At 39.7% G+C, this 27647-nt stretch overlaps 1 protein-coding gene across 8 annotated transcripts in view; it reads left to right on the top strand.

Annotated features, from left to right (window-relative positions):
* The window catches only part of LOC117945826 (thrombospondin type-1 domain-containing protein 7A), a 143358-nt gene that overhangs the window by 64178 nt on the left and 51533 nt on the right, over positions 1 to 27647 (top strand). For 5 of the 8 annotated variants that reach the window (XR_004656907.1, XR_004656906.1, XR_004656905.1 and 2 more), the window contains 8 exons: positions 32 to 235; positions 5161 to 5355; positions 5765 to 5803; positions 6114 to 6149; positions 10172 to 10403; positions 21920 to 22035; positions 23205 to 23340; positions 25814 to 25917. Coding sequence is in view for 3 of the 8 variants with exons in the window: in XM_034873533.1 (XP_034729424.1) it covers positions 32 to 235; positions 5161 to 5355; positions 5765 to 5803; positions 6114 to 6149; positions 10172 to 10403; positions 21920 to 22035; positions 23205 to 23340; positions 25814 to 25917 (1062 nt within the window). In the remaining 5 variants the exon portion in view is untranslated. The remainder of the gene's footprint in view (positions 1 to 31; positions 236 to 5160; positions 5356 to 5764; positions 5804 to 6113; positions 6150 to 10171; positions 10404 to 21919; positions 22036 to 23204; positions 23341 to 25813; positions 25918 to 27647) is intronic. The other 3 variants (XR_004656909.1, XR_004656908.1, XM_034873534.1) reach the window with 1 other exon arrangement.

Genomic DNA, 27647 nt, shown 5'->3' with positions numbered 1-27647 from the left:
ATGACTGTTTATACCCTGTGCTGCGCTGCAGGTTTCAAACTGAGAAGACGGCAGGTAACCAACGAGCCCACAGGAGGGCTTGGAAACTGCCCGCATCTGGTGGAGGCGGTGCCGTGTGACGAGCCCACTTGTTACAATTGGCAACTGGTCAACCTGGATCAGTGTGTTCCTGACGATGAGAAGCCATGTGGCCCTGGCACTCAGCTCGCACAGGTCCAGTGTGTCAACAGCAATGGTGAGAAGATGGGAGAATTCAGTCTTGGTTCAAGTACAATACAAGTTTTACAGAATGAATCTGATGTTTCATTTGGGTGTTTTTTCGTGATTATTTAAAAAAATGTATATATATTCAGAAATTAACATATACAAACAATTAAAAACACTGTAATACACAAGACATTGGAACTTGTCCAAGAGCCAAAAAACACAGGATAGCTGAAAGGGAGGAAGACATAACACATGCAGAAACCGACACACAGGCAGACACAAGGGACCAATCCCATGGGCAGGTTGAGGTAAAGGCTGTACCACAAAGCTGCAGCCTTTACCTCAAAGAGTCAGGGATGTTGCGCCAAGTGTCCAGGATCTTTCCTGGCGCTCCATGGATGCACACTCATTTTTTTCTGTAAAATACAGCACGTTTGAGTTCTAGAAAGCGGAAAGGTCCTTCAGAATCAAAACATTGACAGTAACATCAAGGTAGAGATTTTAGATGCAACAGTGTTGCAAGTCTAATGTTTGTTAGAAACATTGGCAAAGAGAAAATCTTGGAGTGACCGAGGCTCTGTGATAGCACCTTCTAAGGTACGCCAGCAGACAGACACGGCTGGGTTAAACCAAGTGAGGAGGGGCCTCAATATGAAGGATTAAAAATCATGTTTGAAGTTGAGAACTGAGAGGCCACCATCCTCTTTCCTTCTCATAGAGTAGACTTAAGTTGCAGCTGAGTGCCTTTCCACATAAATTTCCTTGTGTTTTATTTGTTAAAATTAAGCATAATGTTCATGTTGAGACAGTATTTGATGGCAAATTCCTACTTGCTGCTTGCTCCTCCTTAGAGAGCGTTTTGCTTTTGACCCACCTCCATTTGCAATAAGAAGTGCAGGACTGACCTTGTGTGAAACACTATACATTTTTCAAGTTCACCTCTCCACTGACCCTCCAACCCTCGCGTTACACTTTGTACGTGAGGAGATTTCCATGACTCAACTCCATTCCTCAACTTTGTGAGGAGTTCTCTACAGACTCTTCTCCCTGCAGTTCTCCTCCCCTCTCTCCCTGTTAAACCCCCTCTTCTTTAACGCCTGCCTGATTCAGCGTTGCCACCTCTCTCCCGCTGTCTCTCTCATTACAGTCTTCCTCTCTGCATGCACAATTAAACCTTACTCTCGCTAAATCAAATCAATCCTCTGTGGCAATGGGTCTTGGAGTATCTTGTGCCCTTTGCTGCTACTGATTTTTACTGCTACTCTTTATGACTGTAAATCTTTAATAAAAGGGGTGGCGATGCAGAGATGCTTTCCAGGCTTCCCTTTTGCCCTCAGGTTGTGAACAAATGTACAACAAAATAAGGTACAACATATTATTGATTTTTATTTTTCTGGCAAGGTACAGATTGCATTTTTTATTTATTTAGCATGTAAAGTTAGAACGTGCTACAGCTCAAGGAATCAAATTCAGTCCCAAATGTACTCAGTAAATCCTTATTTTATGATCCTTCACCGTGACTTTGTTCATGTTTTTCCAACTAGAAAACTCGATTTGTCCTTCTAATGTCTCCCACAAATCACAGTTCTTGCATCAACAGCAGGTACTCGGTGAAGATGGTCCAGTGGTTACTGCACCTGTACTGCAGCACTAACAGAGACGCTGCCCTGTTCTTTTCCCTCTTACTTTGGTTGATTGATCTCCGCCACCTTCACCTTCACTCCCTCATCTGATGAAAATTGATTTGTTTTGTTTGGAATTTCAGTCCACTTTTCGCCTCAGAGAGTTTTCAGTGCAATGTCAGCTGTATATTTATTTTTTTATTATGTCCCAGTCATAAAAGAAAAGGCCACACAGCCAGGCTCCAGACAACAGGCGAAGGTCGATACAAATGTTATTGAAACTGGCTATTGATATTCCCCATGCTGACTGCCTGCCCACTTAGGCAGCGAGCTGTTTCTTCTCTGCGACACTAAGCATGGAGGTCTTCCTCTCATTCCCCTCATAGTGGGTGTTCTGCTCATTCATGTTTTCTCTGTGTGAGCCTGAAAACTGCTGGGGTCCCTTGTCACTTCTTATTTTCATGCTTTCTGAGTTTATTCATGATTGGTTCACTGCATATCTGTCAAAGTGACATCTTAATGCAGAAGTCAGGCCCACTCTGACTTTTGAAGCTCAGGCGATTCTCCTCTGCTTGAAATTTCAATTCAACCACTGAAAGGTTTACATTTTCTGGGTGTGTGCATCGGTAGGAGAAAATATTGTCCGCTTGGTTCATGGCAGCACATAAAGAAACATTAAGGAGTATTTGGGTTAATATAATCCACTCATGGCTGATGTTAGGAGCTCATTATTAAAACATGGACAACAGTGTAAAAATGTGTAAATCCCATTTGAGTTTGCTCTTTCCATGTCCTATCGCGCTTTAGTTTAGAGATTGTCTATGGTCGAGAGTGCATCATTATGAATATATAATATACAGATAATCCATAAAAAGGTTCATAATTATACTGTCATGTCAATGAGGAAAATATAAATGAAATGTTTTCAATTATTTATGTGGTGACCCACAGCATGTGTACATTCAGTATTTATCAGAAATGGTAAGAGAAGTGGTTAGATTGCCGTTGGCTATTTGTGGGGCTTAGTTTAGATTGATGATGCTTCACAGGTTCATTGACGCAAGTCTGTGATTAAATATTATTTGCAAATAAGGTTTTACCCAGTTAAGTTTGGATGTAAAGCTTCATTAGGCAACTTAACAGCCTGGAGATTTTGATAGACATGCAGCAATATAACAACTGTCTGGCTTTATTACTTAATAAACTTTGTTAATGTTACCTATAAATCTTTGAATGAGATGTTGGTAAACTCCACAGTCCATGGCCATGTTTGTAAACCGGGCATAATTCAAGATTGCTTTATATCAAACAATGTCAAAAGAACAGATAGTCACATCCCTGGAACGATAAGTACATCATTTTCTGCACTGATTCCAGTCTTGCTGCTGTTTAGGAAACAGTTTGTGTTTTGCTTTTACCATGTGTTTCAAATCTTCCCTTCATCTCGGCAGATTTCCTTCTACTTCATAAATTAGCTACATGAGTCTGTCTAAGAATGCCAAGTTGATAGTTGATGCCAGTTTAGAGAATAGACTTCCCAAGTTGTCTAAGGGACAGACGTCTTAAGAAAACAAGCACGTCTCTACAATCCAAAATGGGCTGTGTGCTTGACATTGCGCCATCAATTAAGACACACAGCTGTTCATTTTCCCAGCTGCTCCAACCATCTCTGTCAAGTCTAATTTGAAGGTGATAATCTAATTCTTGCAATAGATCTTTGAGCCCTCAAGTTTAGTATAAATAAAAAAAAGTTAACACCCAGGCTATCCTCAACTGGCAAGTAAAAGCAAGCTGAGGCGAATGTTTTCTCCTTAGCACCATTTTCTGTTCTTCTCTTTTGGCTTTGGATTTAATTCAGTCACAAATGTGCAAATGGGGGCAAAAACATGCGCACAAACAGTTTGTGGAAGACCCCAGAATTTAATTTGGTTACATAAACCAATATAATAATAAGAAAAATAGCTCTTTACATTAATATGATAGCAGTTTGGTAACACAAACAAAGGTAATAAGCTGAAATGTTGTTGTTACAGAGGTGACATTTATGAGGGTTTCTTGGTAATATTAGGGTTTAATTTTTTAATAAAAGAGTAATACACAGTAAATGGGCTAATGTCAGTGCAGTACATTTATCAACACCATTCCCTGATGTGATCAGTAATTTACAAAAAAAACAAATGCCCCTTCTCTCGTTTGCAAAATAATCATTCTAGTTTTTATGTTCTGCTATCAACTTTCTTCTGAAAATACTGTGATTTAATGCATAGAAACACAGATGGTTGTTTGTGAGTTGCAACATTTATCCATACTCACATATGGAATTTTAGAAAGTAACAACCATTAATCAAATGCACAAAGAAAACCACCTGTTTTGGCTTTCAACATAAACATTACAGAGTCATTACTTGAAAACACAGATTGTAGTTTCTTAGTAATACAGTTTACCTTGAAACACATCTGGAATTTACAAATAAATAACCAATAAACCAAGTTTAGAATTGCCAAACCAACTGTTTTTACTTTTAACCAAAGCCTTTGGGCCCAGAAACACAGATGTTAGTTTCCATGTGCTAACCCTTAATATTGGCTGCCTCATTTTCACCATTTCATTTTTATGATTACTGGTGTTGATTTCCTGAAACCCCGTTAGTATTAAAGGTCCCATATTGTTAAACGTGTGATTTGTTTTTATCATAAAGCAGGTTGTGGTTCTATTTGTGAAAGTGTCAAAATGCTTTTTCAGGGAGGTGGACTTAAAGAGATAGGCGCTAAAACGGAGGGTTTCAGACAGAGGGTTTTATACAGATATATTCAGAAAGATAGCAAGAGAAGAAGTCTTTGTAAATGATAGTGTGGTCTAGACTTACTCTGTCTGTAAAGTTTCTTGAAATAACTCTTGTTATGATTTGATACTCTAAATAAAATCTAATTGAATTAAATAGTAGATACTACAAATACATAGGAAACAGAAAATGAGATTATGGGACCTTTTGCAAAAGGCTATAATATAACTTTACTTAAATTAACATAGTACTGTAATCTATTCATTACATTAATTAAGATTATGCTAAGATTATACATCAGTATTGCCCCCAATATTACTCCAATATATCCTTGTTATTGTGAGCAGATTAAAGTATTGTTACCCCATCATGTTTATCTCATGGTGACCTTCTTACAAAAGTTAAACCCCATTCTTATGTAACACCCCATTGTTACTTTCTTATTAGTACGTTATAAAATCTAAACTGACAACATGGATGTATTTACTTTACTCTGTCCTACTTTCCTTCCTCCCAAATGTAATACTTACCATCACTATTTCCTCCAGGAGAGGAGGTGGACAGGAATCTCTGCACGTCTTACCCAGCTCCAGAGCCTGTGCCGTGTGAAGTGCCTTGCTCAAGGGACTGCGTGCTCAGTGATTGGACAGCCTGGTCTACTTGCTCACAGACCTGCTCCAGTAAGACCATCGAGGGGAAGCAGATGAGGACACGTTCCATTCTGGCCTACAACGCCGGGGAAGGTGAGTCTCACCTGTAGACTTCAGTCTTCTGCACCGTTGTGTATGGAAATATATGCAGATGAGGCCAAGATATTGGCTTAGTCATGGCCTTTCAAGTCGTCCTTTGCTGTCAGTCACTGAACGTCTGCATTTCACACGTGTCTGAATGTGCATTTGTCCTTATCTCAAACAGTCTGCTTATCAGTCCTGGTGATTATTTCTTTTGGTCCGTCTTCTCGCCTGACACTTTTTTTTAATCTATTTCCAAGATCATTTCTTTGCATATGCGTGTGCTCTTTGGTTTAAATCTCCTTATGCGTCTCTCGGTCTTCTTTTTGTCATGTCTCCAAACATTTTCCTGCGTCTTATCTCGGTGTGTGCGTATGTGTGTGTGTGTGTGTGTGTGTGTGTGTGTTTGTTTTCCTCACAGTCACTGCAATGGTTGTGGCATGGATCACAGTGATGGAGGGTAACAGTTGTAATTAAAGTTTACTAGTAGCTGTTTTAAACCTCTAGCTGTGTGTCTACACGTAGCAAAATATAAATTGTTAGCTTGTATTCCGTTTTTAAAACGCCATTATCATAACAGCTTTAGGGTGACTTATTACTGATTAAGACTTTATTCAGCCTGTTGTAATACAGTCAGGGCTTGCTGGCAATGTGTGAAATAGCCTGAATGTTTTAGTTGTTTTTCTGTTGTTCTGCAGTAGTATTACTACTTCATGTACTGCATGTCTTGCCTGTCAAATTGTCACATTTTCTATCTCTATTTATCAAAGGTCTTTCACAGGTGCCACAGTTTCCGGAACTTTTTGGTAAATCTTTGATGTTAGACTAGAAAAATAGTAGCTATTGTTGTAGTAGCTTTAGAATGGTTGAGAAATGCAAAGGTAAGTATATTAAACGGTATCCTGCTGTTTGTTCAGACACATTTTAATGACATACTCACACACACACACGCACTCAAGAACAAAACCTGAAAGAAGCTTTGTCTCTCCACCACAGGTTGCCCCTACAGAGGAGATTATCTGATTAGATTTTGCAGCTCTTGTGTTGCATATTATTGAAGAACAATCAGTGTTAAAACGTCAGGAACTACTCAAAGCTTTAAGATACGGGGTTTATATTAATAAGTAACCCTCAATATGTTGGCATAGAGTTATGTGCTAATTAATAGAGTGATAAGCTTAATTAATGCCCTTTTTAGCATAACTGCCTACATCTAATTTACTGTTATTATTAATGGACTTTATGCAGCCCATGTGCCTCTTAATGTTTCAAGATGCATGCTCTGTGAGAAATGCTCAAGCTCTTTGTGAATGAGTCAGCAAACTGTAATTTATCCTGTGCACATGAATAACTGGCATATATGCAGTCTTTGTTTGCTAAATGGTTTATGTTTTCTACAAGCAGCTTTATATTTTCCCCATCGTCCAACACACAGCTTTTCTAGGTCATTGTTAAGCAACAGCTCATGCTCATTTGAGGCACCATGTCATGCTTGTGTTGGGACGAGCATTGCCATCATTGTTAATCAGTTGGTGCAGTCAGCAGAACGGTAGTCATGCTCAGTAACCATCAGGTTGAGATTTGTCTGAGTTGGCAGTCTGTGATTCAGACCCAACTGCACACCCCGGCTCATTATGGAGCTGGCTCTCTGTCAATGCCGGCTGCGAAATACACTTTTGGAGGACTCACAGTCCTGCCAATGCCTCTCAATCTTTGCTGAAGTCTCTAAGTGTCTGCAGTTACTCTAAACCGGAGAGTGCTCCATCGACCCAACAACTGACTGCTGTCTCACAAGAGAAATGTGACTGGCACAAAAAGAGGGAAAGGGAAAAACATTAGATGGAGTTTGTACACTCTAAAGTAGTGCACAGAAAATCTGACCTGTGACTCGCAGTTATTAATAAATATTCACCAGAAAAGAAAGCTCCATCATACAGTATGTAAACATATATAAGTATGTAATTTAATTGAGTTTTGTTTTACCAATATGCACAATAAACTAAGATAAAAAATTAAATGGACCTTTTTCACAGCAGCCATTTTGACTTGTTATAGTAGGAAAAGCAAAAAAAAAACTATGGCTCAATTCCATCAAGTGTCCCAGTAAACTATTTTAGTGACCAAGGACTACCAGGACCTCTCCTAAGTGGAATGCAGCCATTATTAGGGGTTTTGAATACACCTGTGCTTTCCCTACTATGACATGTAATTATGTCTGTTGTGAAAAAGGTCCATTCATTGTACTTCTCTGGTTTTCCCTTAAATTCTAACTCAGTGTCACCACAATGTTAAAAAAACAGTTTGGAAGCCTGACTGCCTCACTAAATTAATGGCATAAACATTTGTTAAAGATTACATGTAGCAGCCTTTAAAAATGTAGTTATATTGGTTGAAAGTGCAATACACATGTGCATTTATAGGTACCTACACACTGGTTGTATTTATAGTTGGCAACATAAGATACAGAAGGTAAAAAACAACTCTTGTGGGGAAGGTGTCCTTATTCAGAGTATTGAAATCACCCATTCTGCTCACCCCTGCAAAGTTGCCATGGTTTTCTTGAGTTGAGGTTGCTGGGAATTGGCGTTATTAATATGTATTGCACATACAAAACAAGCACTTACAATACCCCAAAGACATTAGGCAATAGAATAAGAGGATTGATGGTGCCACTAATAAAATATTGCAATAAAACATACACAAAAAACTGGGATGAAGAAGTAACAATACAATTTTTAAATGAATGATCATAAAGTAACAGTGTAAACATTTGGTTATCTTGAGCCTTTACAGTTAAAGGAACACACCACCTTTTATTGAAATAGGGCTAACTATGGTCTCCACTAGCTGTAGATAGGTGGGCCAACAGCGGCAGCGCCACCACTAGTAACCTTAGCTTAGTGAAGGAAACCCTTTGTTAACATATGTTAGCATGTTATGAGTAAAAGTGAGCCAACAAAAAAACAACCTAATTACTTCTTGTGGCCTGTGTGTTCACGAATACAAATAGCAGTGCAGATTAAGACTATATCATTTCCTAGGCAGAGATTGATAGACATCAAGATATCACAGAGCAAATCTGTGTGAGTACAGGTCTAACATGGGTTGATCTATCCAATAAAATAACCATGCGTCACGTTTACAGTAATCACTTACTCTGTGGACAGCTGTTTATTGGGTCCATTCGGCGTTTTCCCAGTTGATTTTATCACACCGTAAAAGTCTGCAGGATGCCTCACGTCCTCGGGCTGTTGAGTGATTGCAACCTCCTCCTCCTCTCGTTCTATTTCCAAAGCATCCAGCTCCTCTTCTGAAAACTCTGGGAGATATGCTTCTGGATCTTGACTGCCTGAGAAGTGATCCTCTTCGTCTCTCACAAAATCCGCCATGTTCATTGCCCTTCAATGTCTACTGTAGGAGAAATTGCCAGCTATTTATGCTGGGTATATTGATGGAAGTTGGGGGTTTAAGGTGCTGCGTGATCTCTGCCCCTGCGTAGCAGTGCTTTGGCTGTGCTACCAATATATTTCCAAATCAATATCTGCATAGGAAATTGTCTAGTCTTAATCTGCACTGCTAATTGTACTCGTTGTGAATATGCAGGCCACAAGAAGACTCACTTTTACTCACAAAATGCTAATAGGCAAGATAGGATCCCATTCACTAAGCTAAGCTAACTAGCGGCGGCGCTGCCGGTGTTGCGCCAGACTAAAACAATGCATGCACTGAGACAAAATACAATCCATCAGTATCAGATAAATCAGTGTGTAGACTCTGGGAAAAAACTCCCATTTCAAAGTTCAAAACCTAAAGGTCAATTCCTTGTAGTTGTAAGGCTGTCTCAGAGATTCAGCTGGATATATTCTGTTTATCAAAGATAAGATATGTGTGACAGGGATGGAAACTACTGTACATGGCTTGTTTCCACTTGGTTGAATAAATGTAAATGTAAATGTGCTGTATTTATATAGCGCTTTTCCAGTCTTAACAACTGCTCAAAGCGCTTTTACATCTACAGGGAACATTCACCATTCACACACATTCATACACTGTGGCCGGGGCTGCCGTACAAGGTGCCACCTGCTCATCAGATAAACATTCACACACATTCACACTCCGATGCGCAGCACCGGGGGCAACTTGGGGTTCAGTGCCTTGCCCAAGGACACTTCGACAATGACTGCAGGGGCGGGGATCGAACCACAAACCTTCCGATTGGCAGGCAACCACTCTACCACTGAGCCACAGCCGCCCCTTACAATATACAGGAATACAATACAATACAATACTTACAGGAATACAAGCCTGATGTACAGTTGCAAATGATTTGACACATATATGGTGTGAGTGTAGGTTTCATTTAGTGGGTCTCCCAAATTCAGGAGTTTTAGGGAAAAGAAAATCTGTTAACAATAATTGTCAGGTGTGCTGGATTTAATAGAGCTCCCTCCTGGTGTGTGTCAGGAAAGGAAAATGTGCCCCAAGTCTAAATAGCAGATAGCTGTGACTCATAATATGTCTCAAGTGTGCTTACCACTGTGCCCCATTTTGGTATCATACATTGCATAATATAAAAGCCTTGTTATGTTCTCTACCAACTCCTGAGGGACATATCTGAAAAGATATGTCCCTCAGGAGTTGCTTTTAGCCTCAAAGGAGGCTAAAAGGGTCTGTAACGTTGACGGGAACTGGGTCTAGTAATAAGTCTTTGGTTTGACAACACAAGCTACTCCTTCAGATTACATGTCGTCTTCAACCCATTTAAAAAAATTGAAATATTAATTGTGCAGCTTAAAGTCCATCTTCACTGTGTTTTGATATTTCTCAGGTGGAGCCCTGTGCCCAAACAGCAGTGTCCTCCAGGAGGTACGGAACTGTAACGAACACGCCTGTACCGTTTACCATTGGCAGACTGGGCCTTGGGGTCCTTGTGCTGAAGACCCCTCTGCCTCGACCCTCAACACCTCCAGCAGTGACGGCCAGGGTCCCTGCTCCATGGGAATGCAAACTCGTAAGGTCATCTGTGTCCGGGTCAACGTAGGACAGGTGCCACCCAAGAAGTAAGATTTCTTTCCTGTTTTCCTGCTTCTTTCAAACTTTTTTATGGGTGTCTGTTATTTATTTTTCCAATGACACACTGCTGCAGCGGTCTTATTTAGACTTTCTGGTTATTTCTTGCTTCGCTGGTCTGTATGTGTTTATAACTGTGAAATCAGCTCCCGGAGAATTGTGTTGAAATGAAAATTGCTTACTCTAAAAGCCGTTGGCTTTGAGCAGTAGTTTTCAATCATGCGGCATCAAGTTTCACGAGGAGGCCAGGTGCGTTTTCATTTCAAACTAATCTCTACAATAGCCAATTTCACTGATTTGGCCACCTTTATCAAAAAAAAGAATCAATTAAATCAAGAGCTGCCGTTCAGAGAACAGAGGACAGGGAGCGCTTTCGGTTGTCTTCTGATGTGTGTAAAATCATTTGTGGGTTGCTGCTCAATGAACACAGAAAAAGAGTTTGAATCATTCTTCTAGCAAAAATGACAAAAAAAATATTTTTTACTATGTGAGGTCAGTGATCTGTGAGCATTTGTTAGTGAATAGACAATATATTGATTCGTTTTTGTTTGTTAATTTGAAAGCACATCAGTGGTAAACTGTCCATGGTAAAACTGAATGGTGCATGAAGTGTGTGTGTGTGTGTGTGTGTGTGTGTGTGTGTGTGTGTGTGTGTGTGCGTGTGCGTGCGTGTGCGTGCGTGTGATACTGAAACCAAGTGAGATAAGACAAAAACAATAGAAGTCAGGATGTTAGAGAAGCAGCAGTGTTGTGAAGGAAAGGGACAGCAGGAGAGTAAAGTGAGTCAGACAAGAAAAAAAAAAGACGCTGACAGAGCGGGTTCAGTAAGCAGCGCAAACTCCACGTGAATTTAACTACCAATTCATATCGCCCCTTCGCAGACGACCACAGATAAATAAATAATCTCTCCGTCCCTGAAAGCCTAATTAACCCTGCCGTTTTGGGCGCTGGTAATTTCTCATTGATGATAATGACAGTAATTAAATGGGATTGATACTTAAAGGCAATTTAATCATGAGGCGGATGAGAGACGAGATGTTTGTGGTTAGCTCTGATGACCACACCGCATGAGGCGGAGTCAAAATATGCTGTCGAGTTAGCGTCTGCCAGGAAGTTCGGCTCGAGCATTGTGTCAGTCATGCTCGACTGATTCCCTCGGCAACACAAGATAAAGGAGGAGATCTGCGCGTGTCATAATATAGAGAAAAGAGAACAAAAGAAGATTGATTTAATCCTAAAAAAATAGATGTTTAGTTTCTCACTCTAATTGAAGACTAGCAGATTCTTCCTTCTCCTGTCTTACACCTCCCCAGCGTGGTTATCAGTGAGAAAAGGATAGGATCATAAGTTATTTAAAGCGTTGGGGTGTGTTGTGTACATGTCACATGTGATTCATAGAGAGCACCATGTGATAAACTGAAGATGATGAAGATGAGTTTCAGTGTGGCTGTCTGAGCAGCTGCCCCAGCTGCACTTATCAGGCTGCAGAAAGGAGGTCAAGGTCCAGGATGTCTGTTATCGCCCGTGTTTCATTTTTAAATCCACAGCGGCGAGGCTTCGAGCAGGAGACAAACCCAGGCCCAGCGGGTAATGGCATTGAATAACTGGCAAAAAGAGGTTTCAGTCGATTTCCCTCCATTATGTTTTGTGTTTTGGCTGTTCAATATTTTTTATATAATCAAGTAACATTTGTAACAAGGGGAAAAGAACACACTACTGACGAGTGAACAGAAGATATTTTACCAAAGTGGACTCCCATCAAGCACCTATTCAGGCTCTCAGCAGGTGGTTTTGTTGTTGAGTCGGTTTGAGGTTTGGGGTAATGACAGCCACCCATTTTATTTGAAATATACCAGGAGCCGTTTGACATTTTACCATCGGACAGCTTTTATGTTTTTTTTATGTTGCTGTTTCATTTTTTACTTGTAACAGATGAATCAATTTAGAACAACACAAAGACTCAGACTATCAGACAGGTTGTAGACAAATCCCCACTTGAAAACTGCAGCATTAAAGGATACCTTCATCAGGTTAATCAAGTCCATCTTTAAGCAATACTTACATGCCCATATGTACATTGTTTTTTTTTTCTCAGCTGGGGTCAGCTGAGAAAAAAAAAAAACTAAACCGCGAGCACAGATTAAACTCCATTCCCTTGGTTTTATAACTACCCTCAGTTTTATAAACGTGCTAAAAATGTTGAAAGACATTTACAGATTTGAACTTCTTGGATCACTCTATGGCAAAATGTTATTAAATCACAAACAACGCATCTTTATTAACTTAGTAAGGTTAACGATGAGCTCCAAACTCATGTTCATCAAAACGAGCCGTCTTCTTACCTGTGAAAATAACGTTGGTCTCTGCAAGCAGCCGGCGGTGGGACCATGGGTGAGACGGCAGTAAGACGAGTGCATATGAACCAACTAAAAACTACTACATCGAAAAGAGATACCACAAACTTACCTCAATTATAACTTGTCTCCTGCTAGTTGTACTATAGCACATCATTTTGATGTGTAGTCATTTTGTGATATATAGTGGTTGCTCTAAATGTTCCTTCTGTCTGTAGTTACAGTTAGTTATTATATAATAAGTTACTTATTAGTACCAATTTCTTGCTCTCTGTTACTATCCCTTTGCCATGCCTCAAAAAGAAAACACTTATTGTGGAGACACAAAGAGGGAATATAATAGTGTAAACACTGTAACTATGGAAGATGCTCCCCCTCTAAAAAAACAATCAAACTTGTGTTCTGTAAATAAAATTCCCAATTAGACATTTTGTTCACAGTTTCAGATTGTCTTGTAATTAAGAATAAACCAAACCACAACTAAGTTAAATGGTGTAGTGTAGTGGTGGTATGCTTCAGGTTCCTTCAGTGGGATTGAATGACAGTTACTTGCTCTCCACAGACTGTGAGATTTCTTTTCACCTTCATGGACCAGTGGTGCTGTCCGTGGTGCTGAAGATCATCTCCTATTCTGACTCTGCCTGTATACAACCCTGAAACAACCCCAGCTATGACTCATTTTTGTGTCCCTTTCTATGTACTCTGACTGTTCAAAGATGTAGTTCAAAGTCTTAAGAGCCACTGTCACCAGAAGGGGTCCACTAACAGGCTGTAAACCGGCATCTAGACCTCCGTTGTACTGTAACAGAAAGAAGCTCTCTGTGTGGACAACTTTGCTTGTTTATTTTATCTATGAACACAAATAAGTTTTGGTTGTTGCCCAGCTAACACATACACACACACACACACACAAACACACACACACACACACACACACACACACACACACACACACACACACACACACAGGGCAAAAACTAATTTGAACACCCTGTGAAAATTACTTTTGACTCTTCAACTCACATTGACAAACATTGCCACCAAGATGGGTCTTATTAGGTTGATTGCCAATTAGCTGCATTTATCAGCTGTAAAAGATGTCTGGCAATCAGCACTTTGATAAGCTAGTTTTCAAATCAACATGAGATGATTAAAAGAGCTTGAAGAGGCCAAATAATCTGTACTTAGCATGCATGAGCATTGGTCTAATAAATAAATAAAAGTAAAACCTATTTAACATGTTTGAAAATATAATGACAACAAGCAACAAACAAACTGTAGTGATTTAGAGGAACAAGTTGACACTAACAACAAGGATATGATGGACATTTATAATATTTAGAGGGTTAAAAATAAACGTTATTGGTATCCACTTTAATAAAACTGTTACCAAGTACCCCAAAGGATCAGGTGACAGTGTTATAAAGTGGCAAAGTCTGAGTAGGGAAGTGCTAAGTTTGGGATGGTCAAATGGTTGAACAGAACTTAGAACTTGGACAATGGAGACTGCTGTTTGTTTCCTTGTGTTTAACCAACAAGAAAATGTTAGCGTGTTCCAAACACAAACTGCACTTACTTTCATTTAATTTGATAGGGACGATGCATTAAACATGGTTCCAATACAGAGCATGAAACTGATGTGCTGCACAGAGAGATGAAGAATCCCCACCCTGATCGAAACATCATAGCCTCAAATAACCTTAAAAGATAACAAGAGAAGAAAAAAAGAATAATATAACGAATTGCGGCAAAGATTAATGGAGCCCCCAAACATTCAATTAGTTTGCACTCTTCTGTGAGTCAGCCAGTCATGTAAGACATTTCTTTTGTATTCAACACGAGCCTTCAGAACAGCGTCAGTGCTCCAGATTCTCGACTGTGTAACTCTACTGAAGGGATTGGGAGAGAGTCGCCTTACACTTCGCTCTTAAGAGTGCCATAGATGTTCAACTGCCATGAGATCTGGTGAATGGGAAGACTACGGCGTTTCATACTGAATCAATCATCAAACCATTTACTGACCCCCCTCATGCCCTGTGTGGATACATCTGAATTTATTCTCCACTCATTTATTCACGTAAGTCACCTTGTACTGTTGAGTAAAGGTTGTGGTCATTCTTTCATGAAGGCATTTGTTACTTTTTTTCACCCGTGTAGATTTGGCAGACCACAGTGGGGCGGTAAAGAAACACTTGTTAGTTCTTTTAAGCCCTTGATTTGTAGTTTTCTTGACAAAATAAAAGCATGCAATGCAACAGCTCTGGATTCTTGGCCATCTGTTGCTCAGAGGCATTGTCTCCTGGCCTGCACACAGAAATGCCTTGAAATGGGTTTATTTCTTTTTTTCCTGCACTGCATGTCTTAATCTGGCACCAACTGGCAGGTAGTCTTGATCAGTGCACCCATGGGATCCCAGCAGAACAAACAAACATGGCTGCCTGCACCCTGCATATGCAGATGTGCCCTGTCTCATTCATCGATGGATCTGAGCTGTCTTCCTCTTGCAGCCTGAGGCAGTGAACCTCTCAGTGTGCGTGTCACACGCACACACACATGAACAAACACTAACTGTCAAAGCCCAAAAGAAACGAGACACACAACAGAGACAAATATGTCAGTGCCTCAGGCTTGGGCTGCTATCATCCCATCGAGAAAGCTGTTGTGGTGTGAGGGGAAAAAACAACAACGTCTGCTTATTGATTCTGACAGTCTGTGCTGACTGGTACCAAAATGTGTGTTTGTATAATCACATTGATGCTTTGGAATTTGTAAAAAAGAAAAAGAAAAGAAAAGAAAAAAACAGGAATCTGAATGAGTCATGGTTGTGATGTTTGACAGTAGCTGTATTAGCCCAGTCAATCATCTCCCTGCCATGTTTTCTAATGGAGGCTGTGTTTACTCCCTGTTTTTGACTGTAATAGATAGCTAAAAGCCCTCAAGAAGGAGGCCAGGGACACCACTGAAAGGGCCATTGAAGAACATCAACTGTTTTATGCTAAATTAAACAAATGATGTTCTTGTTTTGTAGTCCATAATTTTGATAATGAAATTAATTAGGCCTTATCTTTTCCCACCAGACCTTGTTCTGTGTACGCGTACTGTACACTCTCTTAAAACTACTGACACTTCTTAGCTTTGAATCTCCTCTCTTCATCCTGCTCAACCATCTGCTCATTTTTCAAAAACAGCTTCTCGCTGAACAGATTACTCAACACGCTAATGGCAGCAAGGAAAAGCATCAGCCTGACTGCTCGTCTTAATGTTGTGCTTTGGGACAAGCTCCCAGTCCCATGTTGTGTATGTCCTCGCCTCGCTACAAATCATGACATTTAAAGATCATTATGAGATTGTGACACTGACTGGAACCAGCAAGTGAGTTTAAACCAGATGCCAGTACTGGATGGCTTCATTCATTTCAGTGTGGTACATTTCCACAGCGATAAACCGACAAGTGAACCGCCGAAAGAGGAAATCTTATGATAGAAAATGGTGCCGTTAGGCTAGGATACCTTGTAAAGTGCCTTGTTAATAAAATTAAAAAGAATTCAAAGCAAGCAAAGCAAAGATAATATTAGAAGCAGAATAACAACAGGAGGGATAAAGAAGGAAAACAGTGGAACGACAAAATGTGAACATAACAATCACTATATTACAATTAGCTTTCACACCCCCATGGACAGAGTCTTCCAGCCAAGCATTGTGTTGTTAGTATTCTGGCTGGTATTATGTTTTGCCAACCTGTCCAAAAACTGGAACATAATTGAATTTTAATCATCTATATTTAGATGATAGCCCATCATTAGTGGGGCTACAATATAATTAGAGGGCTGGTTCACTGTAGAGGGAAACCTGCTATGAGTCAATTTGTAAAGCACTATATGTAAAGCACTTAAACACACAGGTTGGATACAAAGGGGGTTATTATACAGTAGGAAAGAATAAAGAGAGTGAGACTAGCACTTTGGATTTTGACATTAAATTAACAGAAAAAAAACCAACGCTGTTCACCTTATCCACCCTAATCCAAATTTAGATGTCTGATATGACCACGGGAAGTTACCACCCACCCAATCATTTCCTTGCAGCAACTGATCTTATTTAGGCTCTCCTGGGCTTTGTGCGAATTCCAGCATGCAGCTCATACCAGTCTGTAAGCAGGCTAACACATAGACAAACACTTCATATTCACACTTATGGTTGGTTTAGAGTCTCCAGTTTAAAGGAAACTGACACAGAAGGCCCTATTTTAATGATCTAAGCGCACAGCGTGAAGTGCCTGGTGCAGGAGCATGTCCAAATCCACTTTTGCTAGTTTGACGGCAGAAAGAAGGGTTTGGGGGTTGAACTTGCAGTCTTCATTAATACAAAGGTGTGTTTTGGGCGTATTCATGTGTAATTACCCTTTCCCTTTAAAAGACAGTCACATTAGTACCTTGGCGCATAACTATTATGATGGCGGATTTGCATCTTAATATTTTTATTTGTAATCTTTTGCATGTGTGCATGCTGCTGCACTTCCCTGTGTGTGTGTGTGTGTGTGTGTGTGTGTGTGTGTGTGTGTGTGTGTGTGTGCGTAGGCCTAGGCACAGTTTTCTAATGCACTGTAAAAACAATTACATGCTGCGTTATTGACTTTAGACCAGGTTTTTGTTTGTCAATGATGCGTTCACTTCCCGCTGCCGCACGATACGCCAAGAATTCACCTGAACACACCTCCCTGTAAGACCAGTACACCCATGGGCATAGATGGGTGCAGGGGCTCTTGCTATTTAAATGAGGTGGGCGCTAGCTAGCAAATTAACTGCGTTGGTCTTAAAATAGAACTTAAAAGACACTTTGTCGGGCTATGCGCCGCGCTCCGCCGGGTTCAAGATACGGCCCTGAGAGAGAGAGAGAGGCACAACATGTACAGCCTAACGCAGACCCTGATTCTTAACCTTGCCAGAACAGAGTCCTGAACCAGTGATCAAAAATCTTTTTTTCATAGATATGAATTAACAAATATGCATGCTGTGTGTATTTAATTGCCATTACTTTAGTAAGTAGCCTAAATAAGTAAAACTTTATTTATATAGCACTTAAAAAACAAGTTTACTAAATGCATTTTTAAGAACAAGAACCAATTGGGACAAGGAGGCATTAATAAAATGCTTTATAATAATTAATTGAGTTTGCTGACCCTCAGAGGTACTGTTTCATAATCTGGAAGAAAAAGCTTGGTCTAGAACTTTGAGCAGTGCACAACCAGGAGCCCTGGTTCCCATGAGCCTAGAGGCCACATGGATCTGTATGGGATCAGCAACTCACTGATGATGTGTTGAAGCCAAAATGTTTAAGTAAATAGAGTGGTAATTAGAGGGATTTCAAATTGAATCACAGGAACCAAGTGTAACAAATGCACCATTGTTGTAAAATGGGAATTTAATTAGAATCTCGACCTAATTGTACATTTGCTACGGCTTCTTGGCTTAAACAAGAATCTGGTGCATTACAGCAGTCAAGATGCGAGGAGACCAAACACACTTTGGGGCGGATTTATTAAAGCTGTAGGAAAGATGTGGCAGTAGTTCTGCAGTGTTTCTTAATTGAAAATAACTGAGAGATAAATTAATTGATTTAGTTGACAACCGGAACTCACTTCTCAGCAAACAGAAGTTGTTTAGGCATTTGAACCAAAAATCAGTGATATTGATTTTCTGGTCAGGTCATTCTCCCCAGAACATTTGCTTGTGTTTGTGTGTATGCGAGAGGGAGCATTGGTGAAATACAAAAGGCAAGCAATCTGCACTTCAGAAATGGGTCTTTTCACCCCTTAAAGTTGAGTTTGGTATTCAGAGCATGTTCTGTCTGGATCAAAAGTAAAAGTCCAGATGTATTTGTTTTTAACTGTGATGTTTTATCCAAACAGAAATATTGTTTTATTGCCCTAAGATCTTACATGAGTGGTGAATTATTGCCATTTATGAGTATCCAAGGGAGTATAACAAGGTTAAAGGTGTAATCCCCTCTTCGTCAAAGAGCTCTTGGACTCATATTGTCTAATAGCACTGATTCAGTGCTCTAATCCCTCCTGAATTGGAGCAATGTTTCTATGCCTGAAGTGAATATTCAAGAAATCAAGAATCACTAAGCAAAAGAAATGCAAATCTGTAGTTCTTTGAGAAGCATTTATGAGCTGCTTTTAAATACAAAACAAAACTCTGCAGGAGATAAGTTTTGGGGTTCAGTTGCATAGAAGAACTTCTGCACTGCATTTGTTTGACATGAACCTTCAGCCGCAATATTGTTGAGATATTTGTTCAAGGTATCCCATTTGCATCTTAATTTCAACTTGAAAATTCTTCAATATGCTAATGATTCATCAGCAGACGTATTTGGAGAGTTACTTCACGCACTCTGCTCTCTCTCGTGGAACTCAAAACAAAGTAGTTTGAGGCTGATAAATATGAATTTAAATGGAATGAATGAACTTGTGACAAACCAAAATGAAAAGTTCTGTGTGTTTTGCTGACACTTTACACTAATTTGGTTCATGCCCCTGCAGGTTTGATATCGGCCCCCTGCTTCTAGGTTTGCTATAATAAATAGCTTTTCCATCTGTTTTACGCGTTGATTGTATTTAGATCTTGCAGATTTCTGTGTGGTGTTTATTTTTGTCTTCTCGCTGCATGCATTGCCAGGTTTTCCTTGATGAAGCACTTCATGATCTCTACAGACTGCAGACGCGAGAGACCGAGAGTTAAAATAGGTTTAAATATAAATTGATAAAAACCTGGTTAGCACACTAGTAGAGATTGTTCTGCAGTGTCAGGTTCATGGTTTGGATCACAACAGCCTTACCTCCTGTTGAAGTGGCCTCAAGCTACACACTTGTTCATTCACTTCTTTTACGGACGTGTGCGTCAGCTGAAGGCTAAACATGTTAATGTGTCCTCCCTCTGCTGCATTCGGCATCTTTTTTTTTTTTCTTAGGACCATTTACTTGTATGAAGACACCAGAGGATTTGTTCCACTCAGAGGGATTTAGCTCTGTCTATTGGTATTAAAAATAAATCTCTCCTTGTGTCGCTGGTGCATTATTACATTTTCCCTGTGAGGCTGCCTTTTGCTTCACTGATAACACCATGCTAGCGAGTATGGAACGCCCAGAGGAGAACGCTCATTCTTAGCAACATTAAACCTGACCTAGATCATCAATGTGTCAGCCAGATGAGGAAACAGAATGGCAACAACCCGCTGCAAGACCGCAGACGCAGGGTTGCAGAGATCAGATTACAAGATGTCTTCCAGCGGGTCTATCTTGGTCTATTTATCTTTGCCTGGTGGTATGCACGTGGGACCTTAGTTGTTTAAATATCTGAAGATTAACCATAACCCTTAGTCGGAAAACCCCCGGCTTGACCCCTATTTCTGTGCCATCAAAAGGATTATCAGTCACTGATAGCAGAATCCAGTTAAAACAAGGGAGTTTCTGCCCTCAGGGCCGGTCTGCTACTCTACTGGCTTTACCCTTGTGTATTACAGTTTCCTCAGCAGAGAGAAATAAATGTAAGACATCCTCATGTAGACTTCCTCAACATATCTTGTGACGACTACATTGTTCTGTTGGGGGTTACAACCTACTCTTCTCTATATCTTTCAAGCACCTCGAGCCAGATGGCATGCATCAGTCATAAACTGGATGTGATTACGTAGGTTTTCATCAGTTGTTATTGCCCTAGATTGTGCCTAGAATAATTACATTCTGTATTCAAGCAATACCCAGATGGTTGGTGTGCCAAACCCTTAAAGGCCAACTACTATATCACATTTTCAGGATTATACTTGCATTTTATGTTTGTACTAGAACATGTTTACATGCCTTAATGTTAAAGGTCCCATCACTTTATGAGGATTTTAACATTAATATGCGTTCCCTCAGCCTGTCTACGGCCCCCCAGTGACTAGAAATGGTGATAAGTGTAACCGAGCCCCGGGGGATCCTGCTCTGCCTATGAGAAAACAAAGTTCAAATGGGCCAATCTGACCCATTTACTCACAACAGGCTAACCTGCAAAATACATTTCCATTTACTAAGCTAACTGGCGGCGTGGCTGCCGGTGTTGCACCAAACTAAAACAATGCATGCACTGAGACACAAAACGCGTTGGCCCACCTATCTACAGCTAGGGGAGGCTGTGAAAAATTTCACATTTAATGTTAAGATTTTTGCCAGAAAAAATGTTTGTAGTAAGGACCACAAACTAAAAATATACTTAATATTTTATTATAATAGAGGTATCAGTGAGTGCTGACTGAAACATGTTGCTCTTATCTGTGTTAATAGTCAAGTTTACATTTTATTGATCCCAATATCACATAGCACAAATTCAGTCTGATTAGAAAAGAACACTTTCTGCCTTTAAACCCCCAATTTGTATAAGAGAAAACTCAAAAAACCCTTTAACAGAAAAAAATGGAAGCAACCTCAGAAAGAGCCAGGAGGGATTCCTCTCCCAGAATTGACCAACATAATAAAATCACAGTAATAAAAGATGCTTGATCATATATCTATATAGTCTCAGTGTGCGGTGGCTTACACAAACACTTGTGTTCATTTCCTCTGACTAAATGTTAATCTTGCTGTTACCAGGACCTCTTGCTCTACAGTACAACTCAAATTGTTGCCTCCTGTAGAAGTGCCAACCAACACCAGAATTTAATCTGGGCATGCAGAGCAACTTTACAGGATCTCCCTGTTACACTAGGATTGTGATTTTGGAGGATGAAACCAGAAAACGAAAAACTACTGCAGCTTAAATTAACCAGAAATCAGATTTTATCTGGTACTTTGACAATTTTGAGACCAACATAATCAGTTCTGTTTTGCACCCGATGATTTAAAAAGAGCTCTTTTAGGTTTCTAACCTGATACTTTTACTGAACAGGTTTTTGTCATGGGTCATATATAGGGTCATGGCCTATAGTAACAACAGTGTTTTCTGAGGGCTGGGTGTCTCACTGAGCAACAACCTACTGCTGCATATCAACATAATTCTGTTTTGTTGTGCCTTTGAGGTTTCGTACCACTCACTGTTGTGTTTTGGCGAATGTGTAAAGAGTTTTCTGCAGTGTTACATTAGAGCCCCACTGTGCATGTCTTTGTTGCTTAGGTGTCCAGACGGCCCTCGCCCCAGCACGGTACGACCATGTCAGCTGCCCTGCAAGAAAGACTGTATCATGACCCCTTTCAGCGACTGGACAGCGTGTCCTGTTATTTGTGACCCAGGTACATTGAAAAAATAAAAGAATTGTCTAAAAAGAGAGATGACAATGTTGATGTGAACTAATACCACCTCATAAAGATCATTGAAAATGAAGCATGGTTGTTGCCTTATTTAAATATACTGACCAATTGTTTAATTTCATGTCGTTTTCAGTCCGGCTTTGTTAATTTTACATTACTTAATCTAGGAAATAGTGTTTTGGCAATGAATTCTTACACAATTTTTGGTATTGTAGTTTCAGGCTACAAAAGTGAACTATAAAATGATAATAAACATCAATAATCACTTAATCATGTATTGCCATGACTGTCACAACCTAGAAGTATACATGGATGGAACTTTAAATTGACTGGTTGGAAAATATACAGAAGTGGGATTCTCTGCACACACCCAGACACATTAACTACCACATAAACACTTGCACTCACGTCTCGTTACACATAATTAAAGTGACAGATTGGCATGTAAGACAACCTTTGGGCCAACCTCCTTAACAGCGCCTGGCAAGCCAACTCGCCCGTGGCTAGCAAGTGTCAGAACCTGCGTCGAGTTGTTATTATTGTTGTTGTCATGCTGTGAAAGAAAAACATTGTTCCAATGAGGTCACCTCTGTCAGGCAGCCATTGTCCAAGCTGTTGAGCAGAAGCAAACCCATTAAATTGATTAACATCTGAAAATCATTACCATCCATATTTTGATGACCGCTTCATGTGACACGGTGGCATAAATCTCTCCACTCTTATCATTCAGCACCACTGGCTGTGCATTCTTAATTTGATGCTATTGATATCTTCACCTTGTGCAGATTTCACACCACCCACATACAAAGATTTGAAGTAGTAGGGTTCAGGACTATCCAAAGGCTTGTTTCATCTTAATTAACTACTTGAGGGCCTCTCTACACATGCAAACACCATAAATTGAATCTGAGTCAATACCAAGGTCTAATGGGATTTTTCTACATCATCGTTGTTGGCTTGGTATCCCAAGTAATCAGACGTGCACGTTGTCTACGATAGCGGTCCAATTAGATTTGGAACTAGTAGTCTCCAAGTCCATTATTCAAGGACTATTAACAGAGCAGCTTATCTTATCTTTAAGACATGTTTCTCATAACTTTCCCATGTAGACGTTTCTTATTTTAATTCAATAATTGTCTGTGTCTCTTCAGCTGGTAACGCTGTGAAGAGTAAGCAATCAAGGAAACGCCTTATCATCCAGCTGCCATCCAACGGAGGACAGGACTGTCCAGAGGTGCTGGAGGAGGAGAGGGACTGTGAGATCCCCAAAATCTGTCCAGGATTCAGGTAAAAGCACTATGGTGATCCAATAATGCTGATTTTTGTTTTCATGTTTTTTCAAACCTTGACCTGACAAAGTATCAGTAGGTTGAGATTCATTTTAAGGACCTTATTGCAAAGCTGTTTTTGGCCTTGACCTTGTCTTCCTTTATTTTCAAATACAGCCATTTATACAGACATATAGACCCACAGTACTAATGTGTTTCTCCATTAAAGTGCTCATAGGCCAGAAGAGAATCTTCTGTATTGAATTATTCTGGCAAAAATATATAAATATAATATAAAAAGAGATCTTTTGTGTACACATCCACACACCTCGTAATGTATATACTCTGTTTATTTAAAATGCAAACTTTCTTTTACTTTTTGTTGACCAGCATGCTAATTAGCTCTATAACACTTAGTTAACATAAGTTTAGAGCTATTGCTCAATAGTCCCACTGTAGCTATGGTGAAACTATTGATAAGAATAAACAATATTTTATGGATCATTTCAAAAAAGTCAACAAACTTAGACAAGGTTTATTTTACAATAACACTGTCAATAACTTTGTTTTTACCACAATATAGCCTTGAACTTCATTGTATGATCATGATGATCATGATGAAGGACATACAAATAAAGCCACCAGATGGTCTACATTTTAAACACAGGTGGTTTGTAAAAGAAAACAGATCTATATCACTTTTGATGTTTTAATATGAGTAGTGTGCAGTGTATTTTTTCTTTTGTTCAAAAAACAATCTTGTCGATTGGCTCACATCAATAGACTTTTTTTTAGATTATTTGTTGCCCTTTTCTGTCTTTATTTGACAGGGCAGCTAGGTGAGAAATGGAAGAGAGAAGGGGAACACATGCAGAAAATTGTTACAGTTCGGATTCAACTTAATACATCCATGGGTTATGCATCCTCAGCGATCCGACTCGGACCTCGGATGTCGGAAGTCTTGCTCGGTGTCCAGAAGGGTCGTCCTAGTTCCGAGCTCGGAAATCCGAGGAAGGGGGGCGTGTTGCTAGGCAACGTCTGACTTTCTAGTCACTCCGACTCGGATAAATAATAGAACGTAGCGTTAGATAAGGAACGTCAGCTAGCTAGCTGCTTGCTCCGCTCGTAGCTAACTGTCAGGACTGGGTCTGGCGAAGCGAGGCTTGTGTCACCTAGCTAAATGACAAAGAGCGGAATTGTAAAACATCATCCATGTAAACGTGTAGCTAAGGACGTCATAACACAATTTGAAGCTTACAGCCTTAAAAACGGTTAATTCGGTATTTTAAATTTGGGGATTTGAAGTTGCTCTTCATGGGCTAATGTTAGCTCTAGTGGCTAACGTAAGAGTAGTAAGCTGCTGCAGGGCTCTTGTTAGCATCATTAGCTAGGGGTTATCAGTACGATATATACGCAGTGTAACGTTACATTTATCCAAGGGCTGCATTTAAGTACTATTTTTAAGTGTTTGTACTTGAGTATGTCCATGTTTTGCTACTTTATACTTCTACTTCTGCTAATTAGCTAGCTATATCCCAGAGGGAAGTATTGCACTGTTGACCATCCTCCACAGTAAAATGCCAGGCTTCAACAACTCTGCATTATGCATTAAAAGCTCCTTAATTTCCAGTACAGTAAAATTGAATTTTTTTAGTGGGAAAGATCGTCTCCCGAGCGTTATTGGTAAATTCTTTTCCTCATCAAAGTCATTCACACAAGTAACATTGTTGGTGACTATTTGGAAACGTAAAGTACCGCAAAAAGACCGGAAAGTGCGCAAGGACGGAAGTGTCCGAATATGACCAATAGCAGCGATTAGCGTAGAACGTGGACACCGTGACGCTACATTTATTTAGCTGATGGAGTCTAGTTACTTCTCTGGTCAAGAAAATGATTTAAATATCCAAAAGTGTATAAAGCATTAAATTATCCCCACCTGGACCAGCTATAACATTAAAGTACTGTCCAATGTTACATTTTATTGCTTCATTAATGTTCCAATAATATAGTTTAATGTAATGTAATGTAATATAGCTTACAGTTGCAGGGCCCTTTACTGACAAATGAATATTTTTGAAACTTTGAATAATTGAATACAGGGCCTTTACTTGTAACTTATTACTCATTTTATTGTTCCACCACAAATATATACATATATATATATATATTTGTATATATATATGTATATATATATACATATATATATGTGGCAGTGGCTGACTTGTCAAAAAGGGAAACCCTCAACAGCAAGCAACTGCGTAGTGTAGTAGTAACGATATGTTTGAGATCATGTTTAATACATACTTAAAGGCTTGTAATTTAATTGATAGAAAAATAATTGCAATATAAATTGTAATATTGGTCATAAAAAATATGTTCCTCAAATTCTTCATCCCTATATACAGAACTTTATTACATATGAACTGTGCTGTTGGTGTAATAGTAAATGCTATGGTTGAATTGATATGGCTAACTGTCCTGATTTATTCCAGGTGGAAAACCCACAAATGGAGGAAGTGCCAGCTTGTCCCGTGGTTTCTCAGAAAGGAACATCCCGGTGCGCAGGAGACCTGTGGACCAGGACTCCAAACACGGGGTATCTCCCATTTCCCTCCACATCTTCACTGAACCATTCCTAATCATAATAAATTACATTTTTGCTCATTTCGGTGCATCTGGAGCCCAGCCACGAGGCAGCAGATGTATGTGCCAAGGTTTAGAGAAAAAGGCCAATTTACTTGCGCATCAAATCCCAATCCTCCTCACAGCGCAAACTGAGCCTGACACTCACACTTATGGTTGTTTTTGAGTTTGGGAAGGAAATGTGTTAGATAGCTTACGGTAGCTAGCACTTTATTGTCTGTTGACACGGACATTTGTCTTGCAATATAAGCTGCAACAATTACAACCTGAACAAGCTATAGACAAAAAAGCAATAAACATATAGGCATCATTAAACAATGTTCACAACTCATCATGTACTTCTGGAGAGTTGTTGGACAGTGGACAGGGTTTTTTCACTGCTGGCTTTTTTTCACCTCAGGCTCTTGCCATGCAATTGTAATTAGCTGTCTCTTGGTGAAATTTAGGAAAAATATGGTGTACCTTGCATATACAGTAGCATTCAGACAGCCCAAACTCCTCTTCATATGAGCGCATATTCACGCATAAGTGACAAGTACTTTAAAGGACTTTAAAAGCATATTTCCTCTTGCCTTTTTAAAGAAGATGGATGTACCATGTAGCCATGGGAGGCTTTCATAAAAATTCAATTTCAGAGGGTCATGCAGAATGATCAGTTTCATTATGTTCCACCTCCTATAGAAGGTCATTATTAGTGCTTATATTTCTGTTTCGTCTTCACTAGCTTACATTAATGGATGAAATAATTAATTTGTTCATGAAAATGCTTTGAGGTCCACTTTAGACTTACTCACCACACTATACCAGAGTCTGTGTTCTTTTAACTAATTTGATAGCAAGTGACACCTGATGTCGAGACCCTTCTGCACATGTTTCCACCCCTCTGAAGCTTTTAAATGGCAGAAATAATTTTGTCATTGACTTAAACCAAACGGGACACACTGTTTACCTGGGCAAAGGCTTTCCTTTGAGGTAAAAAAAACTGTAGCACTATTAAACACAGAACAACTGAGTGCAGGTGCTCTTGCACACACACACGCGCGTGCACACACACACACACACACACACACACACACACACACACACACACACACACACACACACACACTATGAGACCTGACCTAAAACACCATCAGATGGAGGTTTTCCAAACCAATAGCAGTGCCCACAGGGGAGTTCAGCAAAAATGTGCTTAGAGATTGATTTCTTTATAAAGGTACAGCCCTGCAGAATGTCTGCATCACAAGAAAAATGAAATATTGCAGCAACACAAGTAATACCCTTTATTGAAAGAACAAAGCATGGGATGATGCAAGCCAACACAAATTGACTTGTGGGCTTCAAACCTATTGAGGTACAAATGTTTTCTGTCTGCTCTGCTTATAATAGTTATCTAGCTCCCCATGAGATGAAATCTGAATTATTCAGCTCTTATTTTTTATTGACTTTTTAGTTGCCTTATTTGATCTTATGTTGCTCACCAGTGGGGAAAGAAGTATTTTGATTTCTTTCTTTCTTGGTACTACGGTCATTTTACACATTAAAGTGTTTTTACTATTAACACTGAGTACTTTACAGTCTGTGAGAACAGTTGTATGATGTGTTGTGTGACTGGCTCTGGGGGAGCATTATGTAGTCTAAGAAAATTGACACAATGTAAAACATACACATGCATTCAAATGT

Source organism: Etheostoma cragini, chromosome 6 (assembly GCF_013103735.1).
Source record: "Etheostoma cragini isolate CJK2018 chromosome 6, CSU_Ecrag_1.0, whole genome shotgun sequence".
Taxonomy (NCBI): domain Eukaryota; kingdom Metazoa; phylum Chordata; class Actinopteri; order Perciformes; family Percidae; genus Etheostoma; species Etheostoma cragini.
This window is presented reverse-complemented; position numbering and strand designations above follow the sequence as displayed.